Raw genomic sequence first — 26407 nt, 5'->3', positions numbered from 1 at the left:
CAACCTCTGAGTGTTGGGATTACAGGCATGTGCCGCTACACCTGGCTCAAATTAGCTAAAGTGTGGAATATTACTACTTTGACAGCCTTTTAAAATACTATATTCACTTTTTTTTGAAATGGGATCTCACTATGTTACCCAGGCTGCAGACTCCCAAGAATGTGGGATTACCGGTATGTGCCACCATAAGCAGTTTAAAACTTTTGACTTTTTTAACCAACATAACAAATGATAATAAATATATTTTGTGGCAATAGAAACCATTTTTTCTTTTGTAATACTCTTTTTTTCAATTACTTTGGACTAGTGACATGGTGATTCCTGAGTCTAAAGAGACCCTGCATAAACATTCAAATCAATAATTATCAGTTGCATTTCATTGACATGATAAGACAAATCATCTTTCCTCTTTTATTCCAGCATCTGGAAACGTATGAGGTTAGAGAGATGATAGTTATTAGATGATATTACTATATTATGTGATCAGTAGCTTTGTTGACTTAAATCAGTATGTTCTGCACATCCAAGGGAATGAATTATTTGGAGTAAATTTTTAAAACATGAATTTTCTTTTTATTTACTTTATTGAGGTATGATTATATATAGTAAACTACACAAATATTAATTGTAAAAATGGCTGAATTTTCACAGCTGTGAATATTTGTGCTATTTTATCCCCATGCTACAGAATATTTTCAGCAACTTAAAAGAGCCTAGGTAGACTTGTATAACAGAGGTAGTCAGTCACCATCCCAGTTATTTGGAATTAGAATTTCCAGGGAAGAAATTATGTATTGTAACATATTAAACTATGATTTTTGTTTGTTTTAAATAATTCCCAGATAATTCAGACATGGTCAATTCCCTGAGTCCTATGAGAAGATAGTAATGCAAAAGAGTAATTATATACTTTGTTCTAGAGAACACCACTAGAGAACATAATGCTTAGGCTGATTTTGGATACAGTGGTTCTGCTGTTCATGTGGATAGGCTGAATTATTAAAGGACTCAGTCTTCACATATTTTTCTCATAAATTTTACTTGAATATTATTATGATCTCTTCCACATTCTTGTTTGTTTGGGGACTTCTGTTTTGTTTTGTTTTGATTTGATTTGCTTTTTGTTTGTTTGTTTGTTTGTTTGAGACAGATCTTATCATGTAGTGCAGGCAGGCCTTAAACTAAGACAAAAGCGTGTTTTAAAGGTATAATAAAAATGTTAGATTGGGTAATACTGTAGTATTTCAGGTTTTTTTTTTTAAACTTTGTTTTCCATATTTTCTATCATTATGAATTACATTTAAGAAATAAAATAAAAATTAAGCATGTACCATAGAGGAAAAAAACTGAAAACCAGGAGGATAACAGATTCTCAGTATTTTATAAGTGACAGCTAGAAGAAAAATAATATAGCCGGGCGTGGTGGCTCATGCCTGTAATCCCAGCACTTGGGAGGCTGAGGCAGGAGGATCGTTGCAAGTTCAAGACCAGCCTAGGCTACAAAGTGAGCTTAAGTCCAGCCTGAACTGCATGGCACGAGACCCTGTCTCAAAAAAGAAAAAAAAGAAAGAAAAGAAAAATAATATTAGTGCTTTAGTTATTAGGTGAAATTTCCTTATGTGGAAAATTGTCACAATATACTTTTTCTTGACATATAGTTTGATACAAAGCCATTTTTTCCTCAGATAGTATCCTGTGCCCTTTAAAGTTGTCTTTACCTAATGTGCTACTTACATATCCTGTGTCAGTGATCTGATAATGCATGTCTCAAAAAAATGATAAGTCGAGCAACCCATTCAGGGCCCCTCCTGTCTCATAAGAGGCTATTCTATTCCCCATTCTTCTTCTCCAGTAGATTTCTTACTCTTAAAAGAAAGATACATTATTCACATGTTCACTGAAATATTTCAGTGGGACTTTCTTTGTTTTTTATTTCAGGATGAACTTACAGGAATTGAGCCATTGAGTGAGGATGCCATTATCACAGGTTTCAGGAATGTAACTATTTGTCCTAACCCTGAAGACACTTGTGACTTCACTAGAGCAGCCCGTTTTGCATCCACTCCTTTTCATGAGATAATGTCTGTAAAGGAGCTCTCTTCTGATCATGAGAGGCTGTTGCAGGAGGAAGATCTAGATGCAAAGACCTCTGAGGACCAACACACTGCATGTGGCCCTACGTATGATCCAATCCTAAGCATCAAGAAGCTAAGGTGATTGAGGCTTACAGGTTTTCCAGACCAGAGCATTAGCTCTCATATTCTGCATGTGCTCAGTTACAGTTATCAATTACCAAGCTCTTGCTGTGTGCTAGAGACTGAGCTACTAAATGCCTTAAATGAGATTAGGGCTGCCCCAGATAAAGTATCAATGGTATTTAGTAGTTGTCTTGATATAGTAACAGTAGTACATTTGAATGGTTATAAGAGATCCAGGAGGATTTTGATACCATTAAAGAACACTCAGCAAAAGTATAAGTAATTAGGAAATAAAAAATGTTTAATTTCTCCTTAATTTTGAGTTTAAAATAATGGTAGCATTGCTGATGTTCATTTCAGATAGTGAACTAGAGATATATTTAAAAAGTGTGTTTTGAGGCAGGCATGGTGGTATGCCCTTATAATCCTAGGATCCAGGAGACTAAGACAGGTGGACTATGATGAGTTTGAAGCCAGCCTAGGCTACATGACAAAACCCTGTGTCAACCCCTCCCCAAATGTTTATTTCAATAGGTAAAAATGAATTAGGAATAGATATGAGAGAATAGTATAGAAAGTCAGAGAGACTAACTTGTGATCCACTCTTTTCTTTTTTGAGGCAGAGTCTCACTATGCAGCCCAGGCTGGCCTCAAATTCATAACAATCCTCCTGTCTCAGCCTGTCCAGTGCTGAGATTATAGGAGTGTGCCATCATACCATAAGTCAAGGTCCATTCATCTTTAAAATTTTGTCAGCTAATTTAAACAGATTCTAATTTTAGTCTTTAGTTTGCCAATCTGTACTTCTAACACAGAATTTTCAAATTTTCCCTTTTTTTGCACAGCATGCATTTCATGTTGTACAAATTGAGTTTCTCTTTTTCCTTTCTTGACATTTTCTTACTGAAAACTAAAAAATTCAGAGAAGGGATGAAGAGGAATAAGTGTCAGTGTTGCTCAGTATTTCTCAGTAGTATAGATTTAGTTGTAGAATGGGTATTTAAACTAGGTAAATAAAGTATAAATTCAGAAATGTAATTCTTGGCCTTTTTTATCAAGATAGAAGAAGTTATCTAGATTCTGATTCTATGTGAATCTATTTTTGACTTAGAATAATAGACTTTAAACATGAAACAAAATTATTACAAATTTTTAAATCAATTTTATTAAAAATACTCAAATTTGTTAATAAAAATATATAAAATTATAAGAAGGTAAGTTGGTATTTATTATTTCTAAGAGAATTGATTCATTATTGTTCTTTCAGCCCAATTATTGAAGATAGTAATGAAACTTCTGGCTTTTCTGGGTCTTCTGCCTCATCTGCAAGCACCTCCTCTATCAAAAGTCTTCAGATTCCTCAGAAGCTAGAGCTCACCAGTGAGACTACAGGTGGGATCATACAGCTGCCAAGCAGACATCTAGCTCCAGGCCAGTGAACACCTGTTTGTCTTGGCAAACTGAACTGTATGTTCTTCCTGGGAGAAGTTGCCAAGATTGTGCGATATCTAGAGTGAACTAGTACCATCTGGATATAGTGAAGAGCTTGCAGCAGACAAATGTAGTCAGATTGCCAGTGTTTATCTTTTTCTCCCTCCTCTGTTATATCAGTTTTAAACATTAGATTTTTCTTAGATGATGGTTTGCTTTCAACCTTTTTCCCTCCACAGAAAGCCCTATTCAATCACCCTGGTGTCCACAGTATCGTAGACAACTACTAAAATCTCCCCTAGAGTTAACTGCATCCACAGACTTCTTTGTAGAAGACAGTCCAATGCCTAAGTTGGAGGTAGAGGAGGAAATTGAATTAGGTAAGTGTGATAGAATGTGTGTCTTTTTTTCATGACAGTATGCAAATAATGATTTGTAGTTGAGCTTGACAGTTGAACACTGTAGATGCTTCTACATCTTTACAGTGTTCCTGAGAAACAGTACAGAATTCAGCCAATTGCTGCGCCAGGAATTTAGCTCAGTTGCACAAGTGTCTGCCTGGTAAGCACGAGATTGTGAGTTCGATCCCCAGTACAAAAAAAAAAAAAACTAAGTCAGCCAATTGATAATATCATGTCCCAGTAACAGTAAGAACTGTGTTTGCCTCTGTTGTTGATATTATTACTATTTTTGTGTGGTGCTAGGTTTGAGACCCAGGACCTTATGTAATAGGCAAGTGCTTTTACCGCTAAACCATATCTTCATTCCCATGTTTCATTTTTAACAAATGATTTTGGAAAATATTCTAGATGGTAAAGTCTGAAAGCTTGTGTCTGTTTACAGTGATTTTTAAGTAGAGTCAAACTTTCTCAACAGGTAATGAAAATTATTGTATTAAACAAGAATACCTAACATGTGAAGATTACAAGTTATTCTGGGGGGCACCAAGAAACTCATCAGAGTTAACCATAATTAAGGTAGGGCTGATTCTTTGTAATTTCACTTACTTTGTTAAAAAACAAGTAGGCTAAAGCAGTAACTGTCCCAATGGTGCCATGGAATCTTTCTGATAGTCTGTTGGCTTCCTCTTAGGAGAGTCAGTGAGCCTTAAAGAAATCAGTCACCAGTTAGGCCAGGATCACATATCAGAAATAAGAGACCATTGTGTAAATCTCTCAATAAGATTAAACATCCTATTAATTTGATCTGTTTGAAGAAATCTGTGCTAAAATTTTGTGACCTGCTTCATTCTGGACAAGTTATATTGTAGGCTTGACACATATAAGAAGTTATATGGAAATTTCCATTCTGTGGTATCTTGGGTATTCAAGTTACCTTTTGTTATACTGAATACCCAGTTTCTTGAATCCTATTTTTTCTTCTTGTTTTTGTTTGTTTTGTTACCTATACTACAGATTGAATCCAGAGCCTTTATACTGAGCTACGTTCCCAGTACTTTTTTTAATTTTGAACCAGGCTGTCACTAAGTTGCCCAGGTCAAGCTCAAATTTGTGATTCCTTTGCGTCAGTCTCCCAGAGTACTGCGATTATAGGTATTTACCACCACACTCAGGTTGCTTTTTTGGTTTAATTCCTCATCTTTTAGAAGAGTACATCCTTTAGTAACTTCTTGAGAAAGGGATGGGATTCAAATGTTTTACATCTTTAACTTCCTTATTGTGCATTTTTACTTGATAGTTTGGCTGGATATAATAAATTTTTCAGTGATTTTTTCCCCCCCTAGAACATTGAAGAGCTGTATTATCTTTAGACATCTAAAGAGACTTTAGAAGTCTTGCCATTCTAATTCTTTTTCTTTCTTTTTTTTTTTTAAGTATTCATGTGTTTAATTTGGGCTGGGAATTTAGCCCAGTGGCATAAGTGCCTGCCTGAGAAGTGTGAGGTTGTGAGTTCAATCCCTGGTACCAAAAAAAAATTCATGTATTTATTTAAAAAATGAAATGAAACAGTAATAAGACAGTAGGAAATCTATAATAGTTACTGTATTGCATATTGTTATCCTCTAAATAGTCACTCAGACTCCATTCTAAATCTTGAAACTTTGTGTAAAACTATTTTTTTCTCTCTAGATCCTTAGGAATCTTACTTTCTCTTCAGTGTTCTGAAATCTCACAATTATATGGTTTGGTACAAGTCTATGGTCACCTGTGGACTATGTACTCAGTGGCTGTTTCAGTCTGGAAACGCCTTCAGTTCCAAGAAATTTTTCTCAGTGAAAAAAATTTTCTCTATTTTCCTTGTTTTGTTATTCTTTACCATGTTCCTGCTGGCTTGAACCATTGGTGCAGCATGAGACAGTCCCATGGAGTAGTACAAGCCATCCAGTAGAACTGTCATGCAAATGAACACCTTCCTTACAATTCAGATTCTGCTGAATAGTACCTCTAAACATCTTACTTTTCTTCTCCAATTTCCTATCTCATTTATCTTTTTGCTTCTGATAATGCAATCATTCCTTCATACCTGCAGGGGATTGGATCCAAGGCTTTCAGCAGGGTGCTGAAATCTAATGATGCTCATGTCCCTTGTATAAAACAGTATGACATTTTCATATAACATATGTACATCCTCTGATAAACTTGGAATCACCTCCAGGTACTTAGAATGCCTAGTACATTGAAATGCTATGTGAGTAGTCATTTTATGTGTTATTTAAAAAACAGAAAGAAGATATTTTGTACATGTTTAAGAGAGATGCACTTGTTTTTCTCAAGTATTTTTCATTGATGGTTAGCTGAATTCTTCAAAGTAGAACTTGCAGACAAATTAACTATTACTTTATCATTTTATTTTCAGCCCTTTTACTAAGTTTTTAATTTCTTTCATCTATATTTAATTTGCAAGTGCCCTTTTTCATTCTCTGAATTTCCTTTGTAGCATTCTATTCTTCATTTCAGTGACAGAATATTTTCTAAGATATTCATGATACTTAATTTTTTTTCCTTGCATTGTTTCTTTCTGTTTTTCTCTTAAAATTTTCTTTCAAATTAGAGGCTTTCAGTCTGCGGATTTAGCTCAGTAGCGTAAGCTCCTGCCTGGCAAGAATGAGGTTGTGAGTTTGATCCCCAGTACCAAAATAATAATAACAATAATAATAATAATTAGAGCCTTTCTTTGACTATTTCGCTCCCTATTCAGATTTAATTTTACTTCGATTTAATACTACAAGCTGACTGATAACTGTGTAGATAAGGGAATGTGAAGAGTAGTGGACTTTGCTGTAGGGTGATGTAGTTGGTCATTTTATTGGAAAATCCTTGTCTTTAGATCTTTTCCCTTGAGCTGATTAGATCCTCCAAAAAAAAAAAGATTTCTGGTTTTCTGCCTAGAGCATGTAAGCCTGACTGCTAGCTTTCTGAAAGATGGGCAAGGAAATTAGTCTAAATAAGGATGATCGGGAAGTGCATCTTTTCATTTGATATGTAAACTTTTTCCTGGTGTCCTTGTTTCCATCTTCATTGGTACCAAATACCCTCTGGTCCAGAGCCCTTTTGTTCTAGGGAATAAACATTTGATCTCCTGTAATAAAAGAGAGGCAGTTGCTAGGCTAGACTAAAAGAACAGGAGGAAGAACATATGGTCTAACTTCCCCCTAAAGTGGGGTTCAGTCTTTTCTCTTTTAGAACTCTTACCTTCAGCCTTACTTCCATAGATGGTTGGTGCTGCCAGTTATATGCTCTGAGGTGATCTTGCACATTAAATATGGTTACTTTTCAGTTTTCTCCACTGTTAGAATTAGCTTTCCTTGATTCTTCTAAGTAAATTATTACTTTTCTCTCCAGCTTACAAAATTTTGTTACTGCTTTGTTCTCTATTGTAGTTTCAGGCCTTTGAAAGCGTCTCTTGGGCCAGGGGACATAGCTCAGTGGCACAGTACCTACCTGGTACTTGTAAGGTCCTGAGTTTGATAGCCAGAACCCAAAGGAAGAAAAAAAATTGTCTCAGTGGCTGGAGATGTACCTCAGTCGTAGAACACTTGCCCAGCATATACATGGCCTTCAGTTAGATATCCAGCACTGGGATAAAAATAAGTTCTTTTACTCTTTTTTTGTGGTGGTGTTGTTGTGGTATATGACAGCCTGGAGACAGAAAATATGTTTTCAATCTGCCAACCATAACCACAGATTCTAATTGCTCTTAATTTTAAATTATAATGTCTTACAGGTGTCATCTCAGCCTGTCCCATGGGACTTCTATATCAACCTCAAGTTAAAGGAACGTTTAAATGAGGAATGTGATAAGTTTTGCAGCTGTTACCAATACCAAGATGGCTATATTATTTGGTACCAGTATATAAACTGCTGTACCCTTCAGGTGTGTAATAATATTAAAAATACAATTTAAAATCCTCAAGGAAAAAGATTTGTGCTCCATTTAGCAAAGAAGTGTGTAATATACAATTCCTGTCAAATTCTAGAAATAGACCAATTAAGTTATAAATTTAAAACATTATTTTTTTCTTTACCCAGGTTATTTTGACCAATGACTACTTCAGGTTTTTTTTATTTTTTAAATATTTCTATTTTAACACAAAAGGAGACAGTTATACAGTGAACTCCCATGAACTAGCCATCCATCTAGATTCATTGATGGCAAGCAAGAAGATTTTCCTGGTGATTTGATGGTAACATAAATTCTCTAAAATGATTGAAGTAGAAGTGTTTGAAAATATTTGTACAGTACCTCTTATATGTCAGTCTCATCCTTGATGCTCTTTATCTGTGATCTCTCTAAATCCTTACGATATTAAGAGAGATCATGGTATTGTCAAAAGTCAGAGATTTGGCTCAGCATACAGTCACTGAGGGAGCTGCAGAAGAGCAACTATCAAGGTATTAAGGATATGCAGTGGTCCCAACTTGAGAAATAATGAGTTTTCTATCCTTCTATTTTCAGGATCTTCTGCAGCATAGTGAACTTATTACCCCAAGAATAATCGTGTTGATTATTCATAACCTTCTGACACTAGTGGAGAAGCTTCACAAAGCAGAAATAGTCCATGGAGACTTGAGTCCAAGAAGCCTGATTCTGAGAAACAGGTTGGCCCTTTACATTGTTTTGTAATTGTCAGCTTTCTCTTAAAGCATGGGCTAGAGTGCCATATTATTGAATATACCGTATTTGCTACCTAAAAGTCAATAGTCATTGAGAGTAGTTTAAAAGAATTCAAAGAAAAAACCTTTGAGGAAATACACTAATTCATATAAAATATTCAGCAACTCTTGAGTATTGTGATGATTCTTTCTGCAAAATATAAAATACAACTATTTTTAAGAATGTGAAGGAGATTCTATCAGCAAGGTTGGCAGCAAAATAGAGGCACTGCTCAGTTAAAGACCAAAACATAAGTTAGGTCAAATTGAGATAATAATTGAGCCAAGAAAAGTTGGTAGAACCAAAGCACAAATACAAGCTATACCAAGAAAGGCTTATATTTCAAATTAAACTCATTGGATCCATCAGATTCGAGAGACAGGCACAGAGCAGGAAATAAAAATGAAGCCCAGATAATAACTGAAAAAATCTAGAAAATGTTGAGGCATGAACAGAGCAAGACAGTCCAAGATACTTATTTTACAAAGAAGTAGAGGATCAGCCCTATCTTTTAGTGACTGCTTAACTCATAGGATTCAAGTAAAGTGGCCTGAATTAAAGATGCCTTGTCTGCCCCAATCCTGTGTTCTAAGGTAACCAGTTAACTTTCTAAGATGATTACTGTACACTGGGAGCTACAATCTTCCTTTGTGTTTTTTCCCATTACTTAATCTTTGAGAAGAGAACTGAGTAGTTAGCATAGAAATGAAAAAGAACCTTCAATGTATTTCTGTAATTAAAATCAAAAAAATAAGATCACACCTTCTTTCCTGAGAGAGCAGTCTTAATAGCTTTGCCAGACAGACTATAGTAGACAGGGCCCCATAGATATTTTGGATGAGCCAGTTCTTTGTGCATGTCAGTTCTAAGCAATGCAGAATGCTTTATACTATCCAGAATTCCTCTGCCCACCTAATTAAGTGCAAGTAGTGTTCCCCCAGCTACTGTGACCACTAAAAATTCTTCCACATTTTTTTCAAGTAAGAGAGGATATAGTTTTTATTTTCACCCTATTTCATAACACAATTGGAGGGCAATCGGAGTTCTGAGTGCTGTGGAATTGCAAGCAGAGATATATTCTCAGCCTTTTTAAAGGGCATTTGTAAAGGGCTGGGGATTTGGCTCAGCAGCATAAGCACCTGCCAGATGAGCACGAGGTCATGAGTTTGACCCCTGATACCCAAAAAAAAAAAAAAAAAGGCCAACCAATAAAGGGCATTTGTGGCCTTTGTATTTAGATAGTCCTCTGGGCTTCTGGGGACTCCCAGGAAAGCACATAGTGTTAAAAGGATGTTGCTGAAGTCACTATTTTTATTTCTACAGGCGGGGGGTGGGGCGTGAGATTCAAACAACTGGAAGGTTTCCGCATCGCAACAAGTTAGTAGGTGATTCAAGAACTGAGCTTTCATGATCACTAAGCCCTATAAGAAATGTTTTTTCTGCTTCCAAGTTTTAAAAAGAATTTTTCCTTTATTTTGCTGGGTGTAGCTGCACAAGTTGATAATCCCAGTACTTAGAAGCTAAAACAAGGGGTTTATGAGTTTCAGTCCAATTTGGGCTAACTAGTAAAACCTTGTATGAAAAAGTGGGAAAAAAATTTTTTTTAAATTTATTTATTTTGTCTTTTTGAGACAGGGTCTTGCTATGCAGTTCAGGCTGGCCTTGAGCTCACCTTGTAGCCCAGCCTGGTGTTGAACTCACAACGTTCCTCCTGCCTCAGCATCCCGAGTGCTGGGATTACAGGCGTGAGCCACCACACTTGGCTCAGGCAAAATAATTTTTAAATGATCATAGGTTTATGGTGTTCAAAAATAAATTGTATCTTGTGCCAAGAGAAAGTGGGAAGAATTGTAAATTCTGAGATTGTGTTGTGGAGGTGTGTGATGAGATTAGAGAATTCCTATATTTACGGACCGAGGACCTACACATATCAGTTGAGAACAATCTATTCTTTTTTCTCAAATAGTTCCTGCATCTCCTTAGAGAATAGCTTTATTATGTAAAATATAATTAATTGATTGTGAGTTTATATTACATTTTCTTGGAAAGTAAAAGCTGTAATCATAAAAATAGGCTATGTTGTTAATTTAATAGAAACAAACAGTTTTATAATATAGGTAGCACTTTCCAAACTTTCTGTTGTTTTTCATTAAACTCTGGAAGGAAGACTCTTGACAATATATGGAAAGCCTGTCTTAACAAGTAAAAAGAAAGGCTGTAGGGCCTGGGGACTTAGCTCAGCGACATAAGCACTCACCTAGCAAGCACAAGGTCATAAGTTTGAGCCCTGTACCAAAAATAAAAAAGGCTATGGCATCTATAAAAGCTGTATTTTCTCTAGTCAAAATCCTTCCCAGGATATATATACCATTGCTATTACTAGGGAAGAAACCTTCCCTGTGTTTATTGTATAATATGGCAATTTGGTAAATGTTCCATTGTGGCTATGTGCTATGACTGAGATAGATACATTAAGTTACCACACTGACCTTAACACTGCCTGCTTGAGTGAACACTGCCTCTGTTCTTGTGTGTACATTTTTGTAATCAACCACTAGAGGGAGCTGGTGACATGCCTAAGTCATTCCTGCAAATTACTATTTTTTTAAGACTAATTATTGCAGCTTCTTTCATGGCCTGTTTATTATCTTTTTCTCTTGAATCTGGATTCAGAATCTATGATCCATATGAGTGTAATACGAACAGTCAAACTTTGAAGATAATGGACTTTTCCTACAGTGTTGACCTTAAGGTACAGCTGGACAGTTTTTCCCTTAGTGGCTTTCGGACAGTACAGATCCTCAAAGATCAAAAGATCCTGACTAACTGTTCTTCTCCCTACCAGGTAAGTATAAAACAACTCTGAGCAAATGTGAAGGGGGTTTCTTAATTTCTTCCTTACCTAGCTATGCTGTGAAAGCTAATGTTTACTGGTGTTGACTCTTAGAATAGACGAACTAATTTTTCAAATACTGTGTCACCAAGTTGAGTAAAATGTGCCATTTTTCTGCCACAATGCTGAAGGATATAAATATACATGTCCAAGCACATGATAATTCAGTAATCTAAGTGGCAGGAGCATTTCCACTACTTAGCATCTGTGTAGTATTCGTAAGTCGTATGCTATGATCTTAAGTGTTTATTCTTTGTACCCCAGAACTGTTATATTTAATGTAATATTGTATTAGAAAAGAATATTAAGCCGGGGATTTAGCACAGCGGCATAAGTGCTTGCCTGGCAATCACAAGGTCATGAGTTTGATCCCTGGTACAAAAAAAAAGAATATTAAAACAAGGCAGTGTTTTATATAGTGGCTGTCTTGGTTACTTTTCTCTCGTTGCTGAAATGAAATCCCCAACACCCAAAATTAAAGAAGGAGAGATTTATGTAGCTCAGTTTGTGGAGGTTTCAGTCCATAATCAGCTGGCTCCAAGGCACAGTGGCATGGCACAGGGACAACACTTTCAGGCAGCAAAGACAGCAAAGGCAGCAAGAGCAAAAAGTGGGGAGAGCAAGTCCTGTTTTCCTCCCTTGTATTGTAAGCAGCCTGTGCCCCTCCAGTGAGGGTAGCACTCACACCATCTCCATGCCATGCTCTTGAACAAGCTTAGGATATTTACAAAGTAAAGACCCTGCCCACCTGCTGATTCACTTAGTTAAAATTCTGACCGTCTCAAATTAACACAAGGAACAACATCCTAGAGCTGTAATGGTTAGTCCTCTAGAGACCAGGATGTAGAGCTGCTGATTTACTTTGTTAAGCTTCTAGTCTCAAATTGACATAATGTATCAACTATAATGGTGGCATTATATGCAAAAATCTCTTCTGACTGAGAAGGCCTTTTGCTATCTGAATATATAGATGAATCTGAAATAAGTCACCTGGCCCACATTTAGATCATAGCTAGGGGGCTAGGGATTTAGCTCAGTGGCATAAGCACCTGCCTGGCAAGCGTGAGGTCGTGAGTTTGATCCCTGGTAGGGGAAAAAAAAAAAAATAGATCATAGCTGGAATCCATGCACATGCTGTAGTAGGTTTGCACATTTGATCTGATAGTCAAGGGATTGTCTTTTTTGTTTGTTTGTTTGTTTTTTTGTCTTTTGTTCTTAAGGATAATACCTAGAATTGGTTCTATGGATGATTTCTTAGGGAAGCTTCTCCCTTTGCTATAAGGAAAAGGAACAGTCCACTAATATGTATATCATAGAAAAACTTCAAGTTCTGTAATATCTTTAGACTTTTCTATAAATAAGCTGCCGTGGTAGCTGATGGTGCTTCTTGTGATTTCAGGTAGACCTGTTTGGTATAGCAGATATAGCACATTTACTGTTGTTCAACGAGCACCTACAGGTCTTCTGGGATGGGTCCGTCTGCAAACTTAGCCATAATACTTCTGAGTAAGTATTGGTGATTTCAGGGTCTTTGCCTAATTTTTTCTCCCTCAGGTACCACATCTGCTTTAATAACCTTAGTTTTCTAAAACCAAACGATGTGGTTTTGGTTATTTCAACCTGTTTTTATTAGAGTATCAGGGGATTAACTGCTAGTTAAAAATAAGACACAAAGCCCGCCATGGTGGCTCATACCTACAATACTAGCACTTAAGACACTGAGGCAGGAGAATCACTGCACGTTGAAGGCCAGCCTGGCCTACAAAGTAAGTTCAGGCCAACCTAAACAAACCCTGTCTCAAAAAGACAAAAAAAAAAAAAATTAAAATTATACATAAACTATTTTTTTTTTGTTTCTTTTTTTTTTGTTTTTGTTTTTGTTTTTGTTTTTTTAATTTTATTTAAGGAGAAAAGAAAAAAAAAGCAGGGAAAGGGTACTATACATAAACTATTGAGACTCGAGGACACTCTAAACCTAGATAAACCATTCAGATGACTAGTGTGAAAACTGTTTAAAGTGTTAATAGAGATGTTTTAGAAAAAATAAGTTTCTTACCATTGGTGTTAGTCTTTAACTCTTTTAGTAGCTGTGTCATCAAAAGTTAATAAGCATCTCGAAGAAAATTTCTAAATTATATACTGATTTGAGGCTATTATTTATGAAATGAGTGTATAAAACCAAACCAAATAACCAACTCTCCTGGTGAAGGTGTTAATGACCCCTTAATAAGAGCTGCTTGGTCTCGGAACTTAATTATTCCCTCAAGCCTGCTCATAAAACTTATTAAATATCTATGTTCCACTATAACTTTTCTGAGCTATAACTTCCTACCATAAGTTTACTAGTTTATGACTTAAAGATTCTTTGTTTTTTAAAAAAAATCAATGTTGAAGATATAATGCTCCCTCTTCACTTTCCCCTCCAAACCATGAGAATACTAGGAATTGAACTCAGGGCCTCACACTTGCTAGACAAGATCTAAACTTCTAGTTAATATCTCCAGCCATTTTTGTTTTTTACTTTGGGGCAGGGTCCCACTGAGTTGCCCAAGGTGGCTTTCAATTTGCATCTTCCCGCATCAGCCTCCAGAGCAGCTGGGATTATAGGAAAATGGTGCCAATGTGGTTCTTACATGTGCTCTTTAAATAGTCTTAAAATACAGTGCAAGATATAGAAGATAATCCACCACAACTGGCCATGATCCATGCAACACTGGCCAACACAGCAGAAGTGGGTGGAGTCAAATAGCGGCCCTACCTTGGACAATGATAGAAGTTCTCTGATGAAAGAAAATAATAAAAGCACACACACAAAAAAAAGTTTAAATTTCAGTCATATTTAGGATTCTCAGAGAATTATAATGACAGTAAACTACTTGGAGAGGTGAGGAATTAAGAACCTAGACTCTAGAAAAGTTAGAGAAAGGAAATAAAAATTCTTTTCTATTTGTAGAGAAAAAGTACTTAATTGCTATCCCTTAGTATGAAAGGAACTTTATAGGTTCAGATAAGAGAATTTCTCATTTTGCACGTTGAGATACAGTGTCTCTTGCTATGGTAGATTCCTTTTAGAGTGTCTCGGCTTTCATAGGATTGTTTGAATGATTCCTGACCCAAGTTCTAGGTGTTACCTTAAGTCACTTTTGTGCATTAACATACTGCTGAGTTAAAATAAATGAGAATTCTGATTTTTCATATGCCTAACCTTGATGGAAATGGCTTTTATGTACTTTTAGGCTAAAAGATGGTGAAATATGGAATAAATTCTTCGTGCGGATTTTGAATGCCAGTGATGAGTCTACTGTTTCTGTTCTGAGAGAGCTTGCGACAGAAATAAATGGGGTCTTTGACCCCACATTCCAAAGTCACCTGAACAAAGCCTTGTGGAAGATAGAGAAGCTAATTAATCGTGGTGCTTTGCTCTTTCAATAAGATAAGTAGGTAGGTCTCATGGATTTCTGCCTAGAACTAGTGGTTACACTGAGGAACCCTGGTTTGTATAGGCTGTATTTTAACTTAGAGCACATTCAGACACACTACCAGTACTTCTCTACTTTGGGTAAAGGTATATTTCTGAGTAAACAGTGATATACCTACCCTTAACCTTATCTAACTGTAATATAGAACTGTTCTGTTCTGAATGGATTCCCTAAGATAAATACTCTATTGTCATAGATCCTTCGTGGTTCTTTAACCCTTCTGTCCCCCCCTATACTCTTGTACTCTTATGGTTATTACTGTTTTGTAAAAAATAAAATAATATTCGTTAAATTTGTGTTTCCCACCATTTCATCCACCTTTTGCAAACTACAATAATAAGTGATTTAATTTTGCAGAGATGAGTTATATATCCTATACTTTAAACAATTATGATATGATTGGAACAATAGCCAGCCATTAGTGTTCCTAACCTTCAAGTAAGTGGTCTTGGGTGAAAAGTAGATAAAATGATGTACCAAATGACAAAATTGTATTTTGTATGTATGACTATATATTTACATTTTGTATATATGGCTTTTTCACTTTTATTCACCAATCCTTGATCTGTTTACATGACTCAGTAGTGCTGCTGTTACTGGGTCTCTTGATTAGGAATGTGGTTATTAAAAAGAAACAGAAAACATTTGGAAGAGTATTTAGCAAACTTTCAGAAAAGGAGTAATCACCATTCTACTATCACATGTGGAATGAACTAGAGGCAAGAATCTGAAAAAATAAAAGGGGGCTTTGTTTAAAAGACTTGAGGAAGTAGAAGGTCAGAATAAAAAGATAACTTTAAAGCATGGAGTGATATGGGAGAGAAGAGACCTAGAGGAAGTGCTAAACACCCAAAAGGAAACATGTTTGCCTTCAGAATGCAGAAGAAAATTGACAGAAGAGGGCAATGGGAATGTGTAATTATCTGTTCATATCTAAATATCTAAGATGTCTTCATACTGGTGCCTGGTTTGTTTCTCTTTCCAATTGCCACTGTTAGTGCTCTAAGATTGCTGAGAAACAAAAATCCTAAGTATGTCTCAAGTAAAAATATTTAAGCATATTTCATATAGTTGAAGGACTGAAACATAACTTGGATCTGAGACTATCAACTAAGAAATACTAAGAAAGCTCTTCTGACATTTGACAATTTGCTGGTCATGGTGATGGGAATGATGGACCTGTATCTTATGTAATCAAGGCCTCTAACCCATTATCTGCTCTTCTCACCTCGTTTTCCAACCTACTGCATTGACACTTAAAGTCATTTCTCTGAGACTGGGCAATAAATTTAGATTCCTTCTTACCATAAACTGAGCTACTATCTAATAGTGACTTCATCAGCAACCTTACAACAAGGCTGCCGTGTGAACAAAGCTTTGTTTCCAAAAGTTCACTTAGCAAAGGGACAAGAATCTATTAGATTCTCTATTAGAAAACTTGGAACTGTTTTGCCACTGCTCCTTCTGTTCCCCATCACTTCCCACCCCAAACCTGTAAAAGGAATAGAATGGCTCCTGACCAGTTAGGATTGTGATGTGTTAGAGTTCTCTCTGCCTAAGCTTAAAATCTGGATCCTTCCCCTTTCCCTTGTGTTGTATGCTTGTCCATCGTGAGAGAAGGAAGCCTTTTAAAATTCTTTTTAATTTTTTTTTCCTCTAGAAGATCTGAATGGTTCTTATTCCCTGTCTCAGTCAGGCAGGAATTAGCTTAATAGTGGACCTAGAGAAAAAAGATAACACTGGCAAAGGGATAGATGTTTCTCTTTTGTTTGAAAAGAGACCGTATAGCACCTCATCATTCACTGTGTGTATTCACTCTCCCTGTTAGCTTCACCCTTTAATGACTATTGTATAAGAAATCTTCTTATAAATCAGAGCACTCTTAATTGATGCCAAACCTGAATCTGGAAACTAAAAGACTTTTCTGTAGCAGGAGTACTTTGGACTGTTAGGTGACCTATTATCTCAAAGTAGATAGGAAACCTTTTAGAGGATTTAGCCCAAGACTTTGAAATAATGTCTGTAGGCTGAAGTCTTTAAGCAAAGACAGCAAAGAAATGCTTTTCTGTTGCTTCTGAAAGTGAAGGTTTCTCCCTTTGTAATAATTTGTTTCTAATTGGGATCCTAAAATTAAGCACTACTGAGGAAGATGAATTACATGGTGAACTTCAGCCTTAATGGGGTCTTTAGTCCCCACCAAAGACGGCTATGAATATTTAGTATAATAAAGAAAGCATTTCGGGAATGGGGATTTAGCTTAGCGACATGAGCGCCTACCTGGCAAGCACTAGGTTGTGAGTTCGATCCCTGGTACTAAAAAAAAAAGAAAAGAATAGATAGTGTTTCAAATCAGTATGGGAAAAGATGGGTTACACAATAACAGTGTTGAAGTAACACGTTAGTAGAGCTTTAACTCTTTCCAGTGCCACCAATGATTTATATAGCACCTGTGTGCAAACTGGATATAGATCCCTTCTCCAGAGGGTCAGTACCTCGAGTGCACTAGAGCTCTTCCCTGCACAGCCACTGCCCTGGTGCAGCAAGTAAGTTGCACAGCTGAATGCAGTGGTCCTGCCTGTTTCATGTTTTCCTGAAAACCACTTTGGTGGATCAATGAAAAAATATAAAAGTAGATTATTTTATAACCTTTTGACATATAAAGCAAACAAGCAAGCTTGCTATTACAGATTTTAAAAATTAAATCTTTAGAACATGTATATCTTGAGGACATGTAGAATCTGTTACCTTCCTCTTAGGACCGTGCAAGTGACATTTTCAGGGTCTCTTCTAGAACTGGTGCAGTCCATCTTAAGCAATAGAAGATGAAAGAAGTATAGTCATGGACTTCTCTTCCGAGGATCCCCAAGAGTATGAAGAGAAAGGAGGAGCCTGGATGTGATAAAGGGAAATGGCAGTAATAACTCACATGAGCAGTGACTAACTCTTGCTTTCCATAGGTAAAAGTCACTTGAGCCTTAGATAAAATTGAGAGACTGGGCTGTGAATAATTCTTACAACATGTCAGCAAGGATACTGTATCAGTCAGTGTTTACTAGAAAAACACATAAGATATACACATATAATAAGGATTTACAAGATTGGCCAATCAGAGAGTCAAATGAGGAAGCGTGCCGAGGGTCTGTCTGCACATTGCAGACCAAAGGTTTCAATTGAAGGTCTAGAGCTCATTGCAGTGCCCCGTGCGTGTCTGTATCGGGAGGCCAGTGGGTCTGTGCCATAAGCTGAAGGACCTGCACTGGAAGCCAAAAATCTGAGCTAGAAACCAGGAGATGATGAAGCCAAGGTGAAGGGGAAGACTGGAGCTCCTCTGAAGAAACAGAAGCAGATCTGTCCTTACATCCAGGTGACAAATTATCATCCAGGGTCTTCACACCATAGGGTGTGGAATTGCTGAGCCAATTTAATTGAGCTTCTCTTACTCAACTAGACACAGTCAACCAATTATCACAGACAACAAACTGGATTTGTCATATCTCAACGCAACAAGCTATATGCTGTTAGTTGTTGGGTACCCAACAGCCTGAGATTGATCTACCTTGTGCCCTAGAATCAGGACCTGTGGGCAAGAAGCAACAGGGAGGTTGACTCCTGTCCATCTGTGGAGAGAACCTCTAAGGACAAGAACATCCTAGAAATTAATATTAATGGACAGCTCAAATGACACACGGTGCGGTCTCTGGAGGGCCAGCCAAAACTAAGACTCCCTGAAAGAAATGGTACATGTGGAGGCTTAGCGCTCTTCTGTGTACTTCCTCATTTATGCCACCCTACTATATTGCTTCGTAATAGTTATTACATGTATCAAATTATCACACTGCACCCCACTAATACATAGAACTAAAAAAAAAAAATGGAACCATGTACAGTAGTGCAAACTTATAGTCCTAGCTACTAAGGAGGCTGAGGCAGAAGGGTCAGTTGAGTCTTAAGAGTACGAAGTCAGCCTGAGAAAAATACTACAACTTTGAAATCATTAAAGTTCAAAAATAAAAATGACTGAGTTTTAAGAGAAAAAAGCTGTAAATTCATAAGATTAAAAAAATTATATAGGATTCCTATTATACTAATATGAATATAAATGATTTCAGAGAAATAATCTTTTAAGAAAAATAAGGCCACCTCTAAACAATGAGAAGTACCTTAAACTTGATCTAGGAAAAGTTAGTCATCCCTGGGGATATCCCAGGCTACCAACATCTGAAAATGCTCAGGTCCCTTATATAAATGGTGCAGTGTGTGCAAAGAACCTAAGCATGTCCTCCCATATGCTTTAAGTCATCTCTAATATAAATGCTGTTTATTGTTATATAATTGTTATAGTATATCTTTAATAATGATTTAAGACCCAGTGTGCTTAGTACAGATGCAGTTTTTAAATACTTTTTTGAACCAGAGTTGAATCTGGATAGGGAGCCTACAAATATGGAGCCACCACACTTGCATCATCTTAATGTTGTATTATCTCAAATCTCATGGCTTTGCTTTTCCCAAGACTCTAGCTGCCTGAGAACTTCGAATAGGCTCCCCTCTCTTGTGGCCAAACTTCAAGGACGTAGAATGGCCTACAAAAAAATACCCAGTCTGGTCCTTGCCGCTCTGACCTCTCCCCTTTTCTTGCTCTTCAAACACCAACCTGTTTCCCTGTTTGTCACCTTCTTTTGCTTGCCCGCTCTTCTGCCAAGTGTTTTCCACCAGGTGTTCACTGGATGATTATTTCCCTTGAGGGATGCCTGCTTAGGTCACTGCTTTATCAGAAATGGCCATTCTATGCAACATAGCATCCCATGTACTAACTTTCAATCCTTTTTTACCCTTGTTTATCTTTTTCCATAGCACTTATCATCATCTCATGTGTATATGTGTGTGTCCGTTTTGTTTTTTGTTTTGTTTTGTTCTTCTGTATCCTACTACTAGAAATTAAGCTCCTTAAGTGGAGGGATTTACTTGGTTTCCTATTTAACGCCAGTGCTTAGAAGAGTGCCTGAATGAATAATAATATTTACCCTAAGTTCAAAAACCATTTTAGAAAATTAAAAATCTATAGAAATAGGCAAAGGATATGACCAATCCACTGAAACATTTTAACTACCATGAGATGTTGAACTCTTATTTCTAATTAAATTAGATGCAAAATAAACCAGAAATTATCATCATTAGCAAAAATCTGGGTGGGGGTGGAGAAAGTATATAGGAGTAGACAAGAAAACATAAAGGCTTTTACTTTTCATTTTTAACATTTGTGAACATTTTGAATTTTTTAACCATGTGCATGTATTACCTTTTTTTTTCCCCCTCTCATTTTAAGTATCTACTGGAATGGTGTAGGCTAAGAAATTATGGGCCATGATTTTGTCACCTTTTTCCTTTGTTTTAAAAAGTAGAACACCTGTGCTGGATGTGATGGCACATACTTGTGACCCTAGGACTTGCATGGCTGAGTTAGAAGTATTGCATGAGTTCAAGACCAACCTGGGATACATAGTGAAACCCTGATTTAACAAAAAAAAAACAACCAAAAAGTAGAAAGCCTAGTATGTGTGGTTGTTTTGTGTTGCTTTGTTTTAATACTGGGAGGGTTGGAAGCTTGAGCATCTAAATGTGAAAGCAGTGTTAGAATCAAAAAGAGAGTGGAAATAATTTTATTGATTGATTCATTCATTCACTTTTTCAGTCATTCGCAGGACTGAAAACCCACAGGTCTTTCAGCTGATCTACACTGTCTTCCCCACCCCGCTATTTACTTACTTATTTAGAGACAGTCTCACTAAGTTGCCTAGGCTGAGTTTAAACTTGCAGTTCTCCTACCTCGGCCTCCCAGAATGCTGGAACTACTGGCATGTGCCACCACACTTAGCTGAGTAAAAGTAATTTTAAAACATTGAAGGTATGTATCTAAAACTTATTTTTACAAAACTAAAAATTCAGCCAGGCATGGTGGCACACACGTGTAATCCCAGCACTCAGGAGTCTGAGGTGAGAGGATCACTGTGAGTTCAAAGCTAGCCTGGGCTAAAAGTGAATTTAAAGGGCTAGAGATTTAGCTCAGCAGTGTAGGCACCTGCCTTTGGCAAGTGTGATGTCACAAATTCAATTCCTGGTACCAAAAAGAAAAAGATTTAAGGCCAGCCTAAGCTGCACAGTAAAACTCTCAAAAAAGAACAGGAAGGGGGGTGCAGGGATTTAGCTCAAGTGGTTGCCTGCTAAGCACAAGGTCATGAGTTCAATCCCTGTAAACCAGGTCGGGAGGAGGCTGAAAATTCAGTTGTGTTTAAATGTTTTATAATGCTCTGAGTTATGCTTTCTGATTTTAATCTTATAGCTGTTATACCTTCCTATACCATGAGTAAAGGATTGAATCACGTAAAATCCAACTTTGTTCAATACATCTTATGACTTTCCTACAAAAACTTGGGTTTCTACAAACTGATTTTATATGATAAAGAAAATAACCAACAGGGAGCAACTTAAGATAAACGTGGATAAATGTATTTGCAACGACCTTGCTTCTTAGGGGCTCAGGGGGCAGTTTGGCCACTGGGCAGAGCCTTGGTCCTGGCATTACCTCAGCTTTTACCAAGACAATGCGGCAGCCAAGCAGGCTGCTACACTTTTAAATTCTTTGTGAGCAGCAGACTCTGTCTCTTGGCTTTTATAGTCAGCATCCCCAGGATTAGCACATAGTTCTCAAAAATAAGTGAATCAAAATATTGAAAAAGGCAGCCACAAGTTCAGAAACTAGGGGAAAAAAGTCCATCCCAGGCTCTAGATGTGACTGGAATCAATCCCACTTTTACTGTCTTGTGCTGTTGCTGGTGGGGGTGAAGCACAGAGTCCCACACATGGGAGACAAGTGCTCTACCTCGGAGCTCTTTAAGCCTTCTGTTCCTTCAGTGTGCTCTAAGAGCTGACTTCACATTGCAACATACTTTCAGCTCATGGATCAGCTTTACTTCCTGTGTGTGTTTCATTCCGGCTCACATTCTGTTGAAATGGGTTAAAGAAGGGGCTGGGGATTTAGCTCAGCGGCATAAGCACCTGCCTTGCAAGCAGGCAGTCGTGGTTCAATCCCCGGTACCGATAAAAAAGGAAAAAGACCAAAAAAAAGAAAAAAGGGGGGGGGGGTTAAAGTATGATAGAATTTCACAGTAGTTTCATGTTATTAGCCTGGTCATGTGATACATTTTATTTAGTTGTTTCAGTCCTGAAACTAGTAACATGAGGCAGGGCCTGGTGGCGCAGGCCTATAATCCCAGTACTTGGGAGGCTAAGGCAGGAGGATCACTGAATTCAAAGCCAGCCTGGGATATACAGTGAGACCCTGCCTCAAAAAAACCAGAGAATAACACAAAATTAGTAACACGAAGATAGCATTAGAGGGGCTGGGGGTTTAGCCAGCGGCATAAGCACCTGCCTTGCAAGCAGGCGGTTGTAAGTTCGATCCCTGGTAACGATAAAAAAATGAAAAAGACAAAAAAAAAAAAAAAGAACAGAGAATAACACAAAATTAGTAACACAAAGATAGCATTAGAGGGGCTGGGGATTTAGCTCAGTGGCATAAGCACCTGCCTTGCAAGCAGGCAGGCGTGAGTTTGATCCCCAGTACCGATAAAAAGGAAAAAGACAAAAAAAAAAAAAAAAAAAAGATAGCATTAGAGCCAAGGATTTAGCTCAACAACACAGCACCTACCTGGCAAGTGCAAGGTCTGGAGTTTGATTCCCAGTACCAAAAAAAACTATGGATGAAAAGATGGCTATAGAATCTAGACGTGGTAGCATACACTTAAATCTCAGCTACTTAGGAGACTGAGGCAGGAAGATTGCAAGTTCAAGGCCATGCTGGGCAAGACCCAGCCCCAAAAGTAGAAAGGTATGAGTGTAGCTCAGTGGTAGAGCGCTTGCCTGGCATGTGTGTGAGTGTGTGTGTGAGAGTGTGTGTGTGTTTGTGTATACACACATTTTAAACAGTTGAAATCTCACATGATGGTACATACCTGGAATCCCAACACTCAGGAGGCTGAGCCAAGAGGATTGCCCAGCCTAGACTGCCAAGAGACCATTTCTCAAAATATCAAACAGAAGGAAAGAAAGAAAGCTGGTGATGCTATAATCAAGTTGAAAAGGGTGACCCACCTAAGCTTTACTGCGGTGGACTCATTCAAGGAAATCATAGCTAAGGATAAGACTGTAGTGCAGTGAATCATGGAGGTTCAGCAAGGAAACAGGGTCAGACTGGCAGAAATATGAGCCAGGCAGAGGAAGCACAATTTAACTCATTCTCAGAAAGAAGCTTCCAGATCAAGGGGCCCCATCACCAAGCAGTAAAGCAGCCATTTCTGGGGCTCCCCAGACAGGCACATTCAGCATGCCTGACCATTCCAGCCATATAGCAGATGACCTCTCTGGGCTCTGCCTTCTTATTCCTGGCTAGGACTTGCCTGTGTACTTACATTAGACAGGGTCCACTTCAAAGGCCCAGGGCCTGCTTGGAGGTGGCTCCCTGCCTGCAGTGCCAAACCAGACACTACAGCAGCAGCTATAAATGCTGCCTTTGAAGCCAGGACGCCTGGACTTGAGTCCTACCTGTGTATCATTGAACAAATAACCTCTCTGAGTCAGTGGCATTCTCTATAAAATAATATTCCAAATGCTCACATTTGGAGCAAGTGTTGAGAATGAAAGTACAGATACTGTAGATGCTAGCATCGATTTTGCTCTGATGTGTAGTAGTCAGAGGTTCTCTGAAAACCTCTCAGGGAGATTGGGATCTCAGCTAATTGATTGGAGCTTTAATGTCTTTTTTTTTTTTTTCCTTTGTGAATGTCAAGTGTCTTCTACACTTTATCATCATAGTCTTTGCATCAAGATATATAGCAGCGATTGCAGGTTTCTTTTTAAAGCTTAGTATTAAGTATCACGTCTTCCCTCACTTTAATTGTATTTCTCTGCTGGGGTGGAGGGCAGAACCCGTTAGCTGAAGCCTCACGTCCATGATTAACTGGGCTATGTAAAAGTTAATGCTTTATTCCTGCTGTGTAAGCAGGAATATTTTAACTGATTTTGAAAAGTGTACTACAAAAATGGATAGCCTGGCCAGGCATGGTGGCATACGCTTGTAATCTCAGCTATTCCAGAGGCTGAGGCAAGTAATCTCACCTCGGTAAGTAAGCAAGACCCTGTCTCCAGAAAGGGATAGGGATGCGGGAATGTAGCTCAGTGGAAAGGCCCTGGGTTCGTGCCCTGCTACTAAAAGGAAAACATTGTAAGGAATTTCAGTCAATAATTCCCCCCCCCCAAATAATAATTTTTGCCAGAATGGGCACCAAAAGGATTGTCTCTGATGGACCACTAATTGTCTAGCCAAGGAAGAGGAGCATCTTGGTTAGGACTGACCACCCCCATCCAGGCCATGCACAGACATACTACTAGTCATACCTACTAATCAAAATGAGTTGAAGCTTGAATGTCACAAATTCTTTTTTTGTTGTTGTTTTGTTTTGTTTTTTGTCTTTTTCATTTTTATCGGTACCAGGGATCGAACTTACGACTGCCTGCTTGTAAGGCAGGCGCTTATGCCGCTGAGCCAAATCCCCAGCCCCGAATGTCACAAATTCTTCAAAAGATTTCTTCCAGAAACAGACAACTCAGGCTCCTGTTATTGGAGGAAAGTTACATTACAAAGCATTTGGCGCCCAGGTGTGGGGGCACAAACTGTAATTCCAACACTCTGAGAGGCTAAGGTAGGAGGATCATAAATACAAGCCTAGCCTGGGAAACTTAGTGATTTAATGAGACCATGTTTCAAAATAAGAGGGTTGAGATGTAGCTCAATTCAATAGCCCTGGGTTCAATTCCTAGTACCAAACACAGACTGCAGGGCACTCTGGCATATGCCTGTAATGCCAGTTAGGAAGCTGAGGCAGGAAAATCTCAAGTATGAGGCCAGCCAAGGCAAGTTAATTAGACTACCTCAATCTTTTTTTTTAAACTGGGAATTGAACTCAGGATCTTGCATTTGCCAGGCAGATGCTTATGTCACTAAGCTATATCCCTGGCAAAAAAAATTTTAGAGGCTAGGGATATAGCTCTGTGGAGTAGTAATTACTTAGCATGAACAAATCCCTAGATTTGATCCCACAAGCTTTTAAAAAAAAAAACTTAAGAAGCTGTTCCTCTACCCCATATCTGCGAAGGCTCAGTGAGGGGTGTCATCAGCCACCTCCAGTCTACAGTGGAATTCCTGACCAGCGGAGCAGAGACCGCTGCCCCACCTTCCAGGAAAGGCACACTGAGGAGTTCATGAGCAGGAAGACCAGAGGTGTCCCTCACAGCCTTGAAGCACCGACCCCAAAGCCTACAGTGGGGCCCTGAGAATGGTAAAGTGTCCAGCGGTACTTCTGCTCTTGCCTGCTGGTGCATAAATGCCTAGGACACAGCCAGGGAAAAGTCAGTCAGCACAGGCTGTGGGGAGCAGCAGGAGCAGCAGAGCCAGGAGACAAAGCTCCATGTAATCAGTAGAGCAACACTCAGATGACCCAGTTTGGAGAAAGTCTGTGAGACTCTCTCCGAGTAACAGTCCACAACACGGGAGAGTCCAGAGAAGCTGAGGCAGAGCGCTGCACCCGATAACTGCCTCCTACCGAGTGCCCATGAAGTGCCCATTTGCTCTGAGGGTGGTCAGGATTCCTGGAAAAGTGAAACAGCACAAAGTCAAGCAAGTGGGTCTGGATGCTGCCAGTTGCTGTGAGGGTGCAGAAGACTGAAGAGAGCTGAATAGAGGGCCTGGCAGTCGGATCCACCAGCAGGGAGTCATTGTCCATCAGCCAGCTGGGGAACAAATTGTATGCAATGATCCCTTTGAAACATTCTCAAGATTAGCCAGATACAACGTATCAGGATGCTGGCTCCATTCACTCCTTACTGCCGGGTTTTCAGCCCAGAAAACAGCTCAGTCTGAAGGGCCTGTGGCTCACAGCTGCACTGCCTCTGCAAAATGGGGGATCTTCTCAGGTTCCCTCTGCTCTGATGCACTGCACAGGCTCTTGCTGCCCATTAGACACCTACAGATGCATCACTCCTCTCTCCTCCTTTGTCTCCTCTTCCTCATCTCAGGAAATGACTTCCAGGCTTAGGGAGCAGGACCACCAACCTTGCTTAAGGCCAGAACATTTTGTCTTTTCCTGAAACTTCCTGCTTGAAATAATGCTTTCAGAACTATTTCTGTTTCTTGGTCTGCTACTTCCCTCTCTTGAGCCAATGAATAAAAGATAGTC

At 38.4% G+C, this 26407-nt stretch overlaps 1 protein-coding gene and 1 long non-coding RNA gene across 4 annotated transcripts in view; one reads left to right on the top strand and one right to left on the bottom strand.

Moving 5' to 3' along the window:
• The window catches only part of Bub1b (BUB1 mitotic checkpoint serine/threonine kinase B), a 62229-nt gene extending 46821 nt beyond the window's left edge, over positions 1-15408 (top strand). For both annotated transcript variants that reach the window (XM_013159017.3, XM_013159016.3), the window contains exons 15-23: positions 1939-2213; positions 3466-3590; positions 3869-4009; positions 4506-4606; positions 7815-7964; positions 8547-8689; positions 11418-11589; positions 13037-13143; positions 14874-15408. In XM_013159017.3, coding sequence (XP_013014471.1) covers positions 1939-2213; positions 3466-3590; positions 3869-4009; positions 4506-4606; positions 7815-7964; positions 8547-8689; positions 11418-11589; positions 13037-13143; positions 14874-15069 — 1410 coding nt within the window. In that variant the 3' untranslated portion in view covers positions 15070-15408. The remainder of the gene's footprint in view (positions 1-1938; positions 2214-3465; positions 3591-3868; positions 4010-4505; positions 4607-7814; positions 7965-8546; positions 8690-11417; positions 11590-13036; positions 13144-14873) is intronic.
• Positions 1-26407, bottom strand: part of LOC111758461 (uncharacterized) — a 135753-nt gene that overhangs the window by 86368 nt on the left and 22978 nt on the right. For both annotated transcript variants that reach the window (XR_002792639.2, XR_010048014.1), the window contains exon 2: positions 17862-18005. This is a non-coding gene — a long non-coding RNA (uncharacterized LOC111758461). The remainder of the gene's footprint in view (positions 1-17861; positions 18006-26407) is intronic.

This window comes from Cavia porcellus, unplaced genomic scaffold, assembly GCF_034190915.1.
Source record: "Cavia porcellus strain 051 isolate PalLab524CR breed Dunkin Hartley unplaced genomic scaffold, mCavPor4.1 scaffold_6, whole genome shotgun sequence".
Taxonomy (NCBI): Eukaryota; Metazoa; Chordata; class Mammalia; order Rodentia; family Caviidae; genus Cavia; species Cavia porcellus.
The sequence above is the reverse complement of the archived record's forward strand: the minus strand, read 5'-3'. Positions and strand labels throughout refer to the sequence as shown.